The sequence below is a fragment of the Antechinus flavipes genome, chromosome 3 (genome assembly GCF_016432865.1).
Source record: "Antechinus flavipes isolate AdamAnt ecotype Samford, QLD, Australia chromosome 3, AdamAnt_v2, whole genome shotgun sequence".
Taxonomy (NCBI): domain Eukaryota; kingdom Metazoa; phylum Chordata; class Mammalia; order Dasyuromorphia; family Dasyuridae; genus Antechinus; species Antechinus flavipes.
In genome coordinates, this window is record NC_067400.1 from 556,925,538 (window position 1) to 556,935,760 (window position 10,223).

The window sequence follows — 10,223 nt, forward strand, 5'->3', positions numbered from 1 at the left end:
ACTAATTTCCTTAATAAACCTGACTGGAATCCTGCCCACAACTCACCATAAGACCAGCATGTTCCAAGTACCACTCTGTCTTTCTAGTTAAGGAACATTCAACCTTCTACTCACACAACTGGTACTCTGAGAAGCAATATCTTTCTGCCCTTTTAAATAGAAGCTGGTGGAAATGGAAGACAGGTGGGTCCTGAAATATCAGGATCAAATTTCCTGAGAAAAAAGAAAACTCAGATGGTTATTTTTTTATCTAAGTGCCTTTGGCATTGGCCACTAATGACCCAAAGAGAAGAATCATATTATTCATGTTTAGAAAAGAAGCTCCCATCTTTCATTATTAACTGGCATGCATTTCTTTATATCCTCTCTCCCCTCTCATACACAGTATTTAGAATATATAAAGTTGAACTTTTAAATATTCAATTTACTTAAAGTCTACTTGTTATCAGGAATTACTCCTAACTTTAAAAAAATCTTCAATTTCAAATCCAACGTTCATAATCTATCTGGGATAGCTCCTGATGATGTAATCCTAATGGTTTGTAGTAAAAGCTGGAAAAAAGCATTATCTCATTTGATTTTCACATCAATCTTATGAGGTGGGTCCTCCCATTTTTACCTTATTTTTATACAACAGGAAAGAAATTCAGAGAAGTTAAATAGCCTTTCTTTTTAGGGCCACAGACTTCCTTTTCTTTGGATCAAGCTTTGAATAAAAGTCTTCTTGACTTAAGTAGAATAGCTTATTTTATTATACACACTATTTCTTATAGGATAACCACAAACATACAGATATTATACAAACAAATTATTGGCCCACATACAGAGACCCACATGCATGTTGTTACACAATCATGCATGCTATTCCATGTGTATGTATAAAACATAAGCATACAGTGACAGAGATACCCAGTAAGATATATATGCACATTCACATATGTATATAAACACTAACAACCACATGATCATAATTCCAAGTAATCAGGAATAGGCAGATGGTAGCAATTCAAAATGTATCACATACATACTTATTACTGAACCCATGAATTCAGTCCATGAAAACATGAAGGGAAGAATAAACACCTAAACAGTAATAAAAAGTCTATATTTTAGCTACCATCTTCAAAACTGGGGGGACAAAAGTGCTTACTTCTTATCAAGATGGGTTGATGCATTAATGAATGGATGGCATGGCAAAGAATTTAGTCTTGGTATAGAGTATATATGTCATTGTGTTCATATCCTTTATAAATTCAGGTCTGTTATCTAATGTCTCTTTTTAAGGTGATTTTAATAGCTAATTTTCATTTGTATCCATTGAGAAGTGGTACAATTTTCTTTCTGCTTCATGTCAAGGAAACTCAGTTCTGAAAATCTTAGGGGAAGACATGATATTGACATGATAGTCAAGATTTCATCCAATCTTCTTCACTGGATGGCCAAAAGTGGGAACTGTTCTATTCATCTTCAAAGGGAACTCTAGGGTTAAAACTAGATACTTCTCTCTCTTTTGTTTTCCCCACTTTGTATTGTGGAACATTTGTATATAGCTTACAATAGATTTTTCCAATGACATTCTTGTTTGTTATATTTCTACTCATTGCCTGATTTCCATCATTGAGTTACTGTGTACCTTAATCACTTGCAAATCATTGTATTATGTAAAACTTTAACCAGAGTATTGTAAACACTAATAGGCATTTCTCTCTAGCCCTCATTATTCTTTTCATATCAGAAAGCTTCTCCTTTTTTAGAAGGTAACTCCTTCACCACCATCCTCCCCAATCTTGGAAGTTAAATTCTTCCAGTTGCTGCCACAGGAAAGCTCCTGTCATAATAATAATAATTAATAAGGTCATAAAACCTGGAACTTTTCTAACCACAAGGTAGTTTTTTTGGGGGGGGGTGGGGTGGGGGAATTTGACTCCAGGAACTCAGGATCATTTCCTCCCCAATTCTGCCTCTCTTGAGGAACCATAGAAATGTGATTGTATCTTAAACTAATCTTTCACTTGTACAAATACCATCTTTGGTTGCTGCCATTGTTAGCTGTTCTTGTTTATTGATCTGATATGATTCTTAGCTTTAATCTGTATGTCCAACTAGTATAGGTAAGAGACTTTAGGCTACACCAATGTGACTGCAGTCAGATTTCCATAAATATTATATCACATGGCATAGGAAACTAGTATCCTTTGTTCTGCATTCTACCTTTTTCTTTTCTTTTTCAAAAGTTCATGGGATTCTCTCAGTTGAATGCCATTATGCCCAGACAACTTCTTCAACTTCTTCCTCTATCATATAGCTAGGACCACATTCCCAACCTCATCTATCCTCAGTTTAGACACATATATAAAGAGAATGTCAGTATAAAGATAAACATACATCATTACTTTTTTGAGCCTAAGCATATATAAAATGTGTCAACACAATTTATTATTTATAATACAGGATGGCTCAGTAGCAAAATCGATAGAATACTGGGCCTAGAATCTTGGAAAACTCATCTTCATTAGTTCAAATCTGATCTCAAACACTTATTAGTTATGTGTGATCCTGGTCAAGTCACTTAACCCCATTTGCTATCTCTAAAATTTGCTGGAGAAGAAAATGGCAAACTGTGGGGCAGCTAGGTGACTCAGTAGATAGAGAACTTTCTCTGAAGTCAGGAGGATTTGAGTTCAAATACAGCCTCAGACACTTAATAGTTACTACCTGTGTGACTCTGGGCAAGTCACTTAACCCCACCCAATTGCTTCAGGAAAAAAAAAAAAAAGAAGAAGGCAAACCACTCCAGTATCTCTGCAAAGAAAACCTCAAATGGGATTATAAAGAGTCAGGCACAATTGAAAAATGACTGGATAACAATAAAATGGAGCAGTCATTCTTGGACAACAGGTGGCCAGAACAAAGATTAGGGAATCTGAGTGGACAACAAATTCAGCATGATTCCACTGTCATATGGAGACAAAAACAAAAACAAAAATGAAAATTAATTAATTCAATCTTATGATGCATTGAGAGACAGGTTCCAGGAATAAGAAAAAGATACTCTAACTTTGTTCCCATAATAAAATATCTGGGGTAGTAATGAAAGCTAGCATTTATATAGGACTTTAAGGTTGGTGAACTGAGGGAGACAGAAATTGTTCAGCTTCTTGCCCAAGATCATACTGCAAAAAAGTCTGAAGCCCAGACTCAAGTTTTTTTTGATCCTAGAATCAGTACTCTATCCTTTGTGACAGCAAGTTACTTCTGGATACTATTGAGCAGTTCTGGACACCAGTATAAAGAAAGCTATTAATAAACTAGAGACGTTCCAGAAGAGAGTAAATGAGATAGTGAAGTATCTAGAGATGGTTCCATATGAAGATCTTTTAGAGTTGCTGGGGGCATAAAGCCTGGAGAAGGGAAGACTTGAAGAGACATCCCAAAAAAATTGTGATGGAAAATACCATCTATATCCAGGGAAAGAACTATGGATACCAATTGTAGATTGAAGCATACTATTTTAAATTTTATTTTCCTGGTGGTTTTTCCCTTTTGTACACTGTACAATGATCATTTGACAATCAGCTAGCCCTGCAAGCACAATTCTGCCTTTGAAGAAAGGCTGGATGATCAATTGTTAGTTATGCAGTAATGAGGTTCTTTTTCAGAGATAGCTTAAGCTAGATGACCATTGAGGGAGGGGTATTGTATATGTTTGTGTATGTATGTATGTGGTGTATATATGTGTTTATGTTATACTAAGTGAAAAAAGATTCAGAACATGTATTCATGAGAAAGTACATGACATTGTAAGTGCATTGTTAGGCTCAAGGTATGCATGTATAAGAGTCATGCATATAATAGATTGCATATGCATATAAGAGATGAGTGCATGAGAAATAAGGCATGAGTAGAAGTGTAAAAAACTGTGTGTGAGTGTGTATACGTGTGATACTAGGCTGTTTGTGTGAAAAACAAGAGTAGATTGGTAGATTAGAGTTTTGTTTCTTTTCTGTTGCCTATTATGAATCCCCAGGGGTAGGATTGAAGGGAGCAGGTTTAGGTCAATTTGACTTGAATAACACCAAGAATTAATATCTACCACACAGCCTAGGCCTCTAGGAAGGAGCAAGATAAATATTGCTCTGTTCTTAGAGATGTCTCTATCCATGTACTTGTGTGTGCTCATCTTTATGATTGCATTTGTCTATCTATGATCAGGTCTCTGGGATTATCATTTCTAACCTCACCCCAAAGACAAGTTTAACTGTGTCTATAATGTGATGTTAGTAGGAATCCTATGAGAATACTTCCAAGGGCTAATCGTATGATAGGGTTGATTAGGTTTGGGTTGTTTTTATTTAGTGGTGATATAGGGAGGAATTGGGGTTCTTTTAGGAGGGCAAAGTGGATTACTCGCGTGCTGTAAACAAGCTGTGAGTACTGTGGCAATTATGGTTCTATGCATAACCTTGGATAAATTTTTGAAAAGGAAAACCTTCATTATGTCCATGCCATTATTTCCATTAATCCATATCATCATTCCAGAATCAGAACCCCAAACCCTATGATATTTACTTAGGCTTAGGAAAAGAAATGATGGAGCTGAAGATCTTTAGGTTAAACCTCTAGCAAAATTTCTAACAAGTGTGTGGAGTATGAGACATAATGACCTAATAAGAAAAGATATCACAAGGTTAGTAGCAACTAAGAAAAGAAGAGACTTTTTAAGGTCTAGGACATTTGATGTTTCCCTGCCAAGAGACTGAAGAATAGTAGGAAAGCCTGCTAAAGTGTCCCCTAAACTAAAGTTTTGTAAAGAAAAACAGATAAAGACTTTTTTTCCTTTGCCACCAAATATATTCCCTTTGGAGCAGATCTTTGCCCTTAATCTACTGAAAAGGAGGAAGGATAGTGAGTAGTGGGGAAAAACAGGATTCAGATTTACAAAATAATTCCTCACAATATTTCTTATGAGGTAATTAAACAGGTATTATTAACATCTCTATTTCACAAAGGGGGAAGAAGATGTTAAATGACTAATTTGGGATAGCATACCTCATAAGTGTCAAAGCTGGAAATGTATGTATGTATTTATTCTATTAATCTATCAAGTAACCATTTTCCCCATTGTTCAGAAAATCAAACAAAGTCTTGACCTGGAGACATTAGCCTCAGGATTCTTCTCTGGATCTCTTTGGTCTTGGCCCCATAGATAATGGGATTGAGCACAGGTGGCACCAACACATAGAGGTTGGCCAGAAAAATATGGACATGCCTGGGGACACGATGGCGGCCAAAGCGATGAGTGAGGAAAGAGAAGAAAGCAGGTATATAGAAAACAAGGATGACTCCAATGTGGGTCCCACATGTTCCTAGAGCCTTGCGTCGTGCCTCACGGGATGGAAGACGGAATACAGCATGGAGAATGACAGAATAAGATATTGCTATGAGCATAGAATCCAAACCCATGGCCAAAAGGGCCACAGTCAGGCCATAGACAATATTCACTGTGATATCAGCACAGGCCAGCCGGGCAATGCCCATATGTTCACAGTATGTGTGGGCCATGATATGGTGCCCGCAATATGGGAGCCTCTGCAACAGGAAGATGAATGGGGAGACAATAGTCACACTCCTAATTAATCCAGCAAAGGCAATCTTGACAATGACACCGTGATTGAGGATGGTTGTGTATCTCAGTGGGTTGCAGATGGCCACATAGCGGTCAAATGCCATAGCCAGGAGGACAGAGGACTCTAGAGCAAATATGGAGTGGACAAAGAACATCTGGGCCAGACAGCCTCCAAAAGTGATCTGACCAGCATGAAGCCACAGGATTGCCAACATTTTGGGCACTGTAGTGGAACTGAGGGCTAAGTCTGTAAATGAGAGTAGACAGAGGAAAAGGTACATTGGACTGTGGAGACTGTGATCCGTAGATATGACCAAGATGAGGATCAAGTTCCCGGTCAGAGCCACCATATACATGGCACAGAAGGGAATAGATATCCACATGTAGGCGTGCTCTAGTCCTGGAATACCTGTCAAGAATATGGTAGTTGGGAGGGAATTGCTGCTGTTGGAAACAGACATAGCCACTCACTTTTAGTCAAAAGAGGTTGTTGATGGTGATATTGTCCCTAAAAACAAACAAAACAGATTTTAAAGTTTTAAGTGGTACTAAAATGATGGAATAGAGGCAACTCAGTTGAACTATCTTGCAATATTTACCTCCAAGCATCTTTAAAACAACACCTAAAATAAAATTTTGGTGCAAAAGAGCCAACCAAAGATCAGGGTGAATTTTTTTTTTTTTTTTTTTTTGGTCAAAGAAAACTGAGGAGGTCAGCTGAAGAATTTATGAAATCAGAATGGGGACGTGTCTAGAGCCCACATATGCAGATCAGCAACAGCAGCTATAATAGCAGCAGCTTTGAAAGCTCTCATCCCAGAAACAATAAAGGAGTCATTTAACTGCTCAGAAAGAATTTGCAAATGATCCTTTGGTGGCATTGCAGCTAGCACTGATTAAAGTTATTTCCACTTTTAGGTCTGTGATTGCATGATTGAGTTGACACATCTACAAAATGTAAAATCTCAATTTAAATCCTGTAGTACTTAAAATCCCTGACTTTAAGACCAGCACTTTTTCTATTATACCCAATGACCTTGAATGGAGAGATATTAGATGCATTTGACCCTTTGAAAAGATTGTGAAAAGCAGATTTGATAATTTAGGAATTTATGTAGGGATTATCCTCTGGGGCTTGGCTCTTTGAAATCTGCATTTGGTTTGTCAAAGTCCTACTTAAGCTAACCCACTTTTGCCTTTCAGGTCTTACACTTTATTCCCGTACATGTAGTCTTTGATCCAGTAATATTGGCCTCTTGGCTGTTCAACAAACAATAGATTTGGAACATTTTCTCTTTCCTCCACTCTGACTACTGACTTCCTGACTTCCTGATGTTCACCTTCTACAGTAAACCTTCCCCAAAATCCTTTTAATTCCAATTTTTAAATTGTTTCCTGTTTTTCTTTGTATATAGTTACTTTGGTATATATTTGCTTCTTGTTTCCCATTCAACTGTATAGCTCCATGAAGGCAGACAGAGTTTGTTTTTATTTTTGTTTTTGCTTTTCTTTTTGTATTCCCACTTCGCAGCACAATATCAGGCATAGGGTAGATATGTAATAAATGTTGATTTGTTTTTTGATTGATAGCAACACAAAAACAAAAAACCTCATCTTGCTCAAAATTTCAACTTAGGTAACAAACACTTTCTCCATGAAGTTTCCCTGATCCCTTCAGCTGAAAGTGTTCTCTCTTACCTTAGATTTCTTAGAGCTCTTTGAATAGAGACACCTTTTTCCCTTATTATTCTCCACCTTAAAATTATTTGTTTAGATGCCTCAATTATTCTGAAAGAATTTCATTCCCATCAGGCTGGGGTTGATGCTGTTTTCAGCCTTGTGGGCAAGGCTAGAATATAGCTGGTAAATGATAAATTTCATGATTTTTGGTAGTAAAAGATGAGAGAAAAGAGGAGATTTTCTGTCTAGGAGTTGTGTAGAGCCTCTTTCATCAGAGGATTGGCCATATAGCAATAATATTTGAAAGAAGAGGTAAGATGGTCCCAGGTCTAAATTGGATGGGAAAGGGTAAGATAAAAAGCTGCTCCTTGAGAAAACTAGGAACATTTGTGGAGATAACTTTGGAAACATAATTTCTTTAATGAGAAAAATTGTGTTTGTTTTAAATTTATTACTTATTTTAAACATTCTTTTTTTTTTTAATTTTGAGTTCCAAATATTCTTCCTCCCTCCCACTTTTTCTGTTCACCCATTGAGAAGGGAAGAAATATAAAATTTACATGTGAGATTATGTAAAATAACATTTCCATATTTTAAATAATTTTTTAAAAGCAAGAAAAATAGGGAGAAATTTTTCCTTTAATTTCTATTTAATTTTATAGATGAGGAAATTGAGGGAGAGGTTAAATGACTTGTCCAGGGTCACATATCTAGTAAATGTCTGAGGTAGGATTCAAACTCAGATGTTCCTCACTTCAGTTCATTCAGTGTTGTATCTGCTGCAGGAATAATGTATAAACCTGAAAACCTAAGCTTTGGGCATCACTTAACTGTCTCTGAATCTTACTTTCTTTGTTTACGAAATGATGATCTTGTTTGCTACCCAGAAATCCAATTTCCAAAAAAAGCTTTTTTTTCTGACACCTCCACCCCTTAATTCTAGAGGCACCTGGGTGGTACAGTAACTAGAGAAGCCCTAAATTCAGATTTAGGAAGGCCTGAGTTCAAATTCAGTCTTATAGACTGTGTGACCATGTACTTAAAACTAAATCTGCAATAGGTGGAGGTATCAGAAAAAAGCTTTAGTCATATAATAGTGTCTTTTTTCTGTTATTTCTAAATTATTCTGTCTATAACTTTTTATTTTTACATTCAATTGTTTACATATTGTCCCCCCCCCTCCCCAATTAAACTTGTCCTTAAGAACAGAGACTGTCTTTTGTTTTTCTTCTTATCTCTAATTCTTAGGAAAGTGCCTCTCACACAGTAAATATTGATAAATGCTTAACTGACTAAGCACCTAGGGTTGATGTGAGTAAAGTGCCTTTTACACTCAATAAATCCAGAAATATAACTTATTATTTCTCTCTCCAAACCAAACTCTTCTTCTGAATTTCCCTGTTTTGGTTGAGGATACTATTATCTTTCTGGTCAACCAGGTTTGAAAATTTAGAGTCTTTTCAAGAACTTTTATTTAATCTCCTTATCTCTAGTCATTCCCCTCTCAATTTCAATTCACTACATATCCGTTGATGCAAGACATAGTAGTGCCTATGTTTACAGTCTTATCTTATTAGTTCTATGATCAAATACAGAATCCTTTGTTTGTAATTTAAAGTCCTTCAAAACCTTTCTAGGCTTATTTTCCAGAAAGAATACGTATAAATATTTATGTGTATATGTGTGTATACACACACACACCTATATATACAGATATATAGACATATACATATAGACCTAGAATTGAAATTAACTTTAAGGACCATCTACTCCAATACCATAAATTTACAAATCAGGAAATTGAGCAAACAGAGGTTAAGTTATTGCCTAGGGTCTTATACTTCTTAAATGTCTGAGTCAGGGTTCAAAATCATCCCACATCTAGTCAGTGTTATATCTATATCCATCTCTCATATATAGCATTTATATATCTATATCTATATTATATATATGTGTGTGTGTGCGTGTGTGTGTACATACACATATACATACTGCAAACTTAAAAAAAAATTTAAACAGATATTTCTAGGGTTCCCCCCCATATCTCACCTTTGTACCCATGTACAATCTCCCCCATGCCTGGTATGCACTCCCTTATTATCTCCACTCCTTGAAAAATTCTACTTTTGCTAAGCTCATTTCCAGTGCTTTCTTCTCTGAGTCCTTTCCTGACCCTCCCTAAATACTAGCATCTCTCTTCTATTACCTTGCATTTGTTTTGTTAATATTTATTACCTTTTGATGTTATCACTCCCAAAATAATGTAATTTCTTTGAGGACAGAGGTATTTTTTTTTGGTATCCCTTTGTGCCTAGCCCAGTGCTTGATACATAATAGATGTTTAATAAATGCTTTTGATTGATTAAATCTTAAATTGCTATATAAATGTCTATCGTAGTTTTAAACGAATTTAAAGGTTGGAAAGGACTACAAAAGCCATCACTCCTACCTCTCTATAGGAATTCTTTTTTTCATAGTCCTAACAAATAATCATCTATGTTACCAAGAATGTATGAAAACTTCTAGTTATAGAGAACTGACTCCTTCCATTGTCATCTCTTTCCCTTTTTGGCAATTTTAATTGTTGGAAAGTTTTCCACTGCATTGAATCAAAGTATTTCTTGCATTTAGACATGTGTCCTCTAAAAGGAGCACAGTTTAAAAACTACTTTTAAAAAGTTTTTTCTCAGTTTTAGAAAAAATGAAATTATTTTACTATATCCATTTCTTCCTTACATTATCCTCAGTTATATCGCTGTGTGTCAGCAATTAAATGTGTTTCCTCATTACCTACTCTATTTTCTTAATTTTTTTGTCTTCTCTAAATGCTAAAAATAACATTTCTTGTACAATATTGAATGATAGTGGACAACCTTATTTCACCTGTTATTATTGGGAATGCTTCTAGCTCATCCTC

At 35.8% G+C, this 10,223-nt stretch overlaps 1 protein-coding gene across 1 annotated transcript; it reads right to left on the bottom strand.

Annotated features, from left to right (window-relative positions):
• Positions 1 to 5,133: 5,133 nt before the first annotated feature.
• On the bottom strand, positions 5,134 to 6,087 carry LOC127555347 (olfactory receptor 52D1-like). The gene has a single exon (XM_051987579.1). It carries the CDS (start codon positions 6,085 to 6,087, stop codon positions 5,134 to 5,136), a length of 954 nt encoding a protein of 317 aa, XP_051843539.1.
• Positions 6,088 to 10,223: the final 4,136 nt, after the last annotated feature.

Excerpts from the sequence above, each read along its gene's own strand:
- LOC127555347 (XM_051987579.1), bottom strand. The coding sequence starts at position 6,087 with ATGTCTGTTTCCAACAGCAGCAATTCCCTCCCAACTACCATATTCTTG.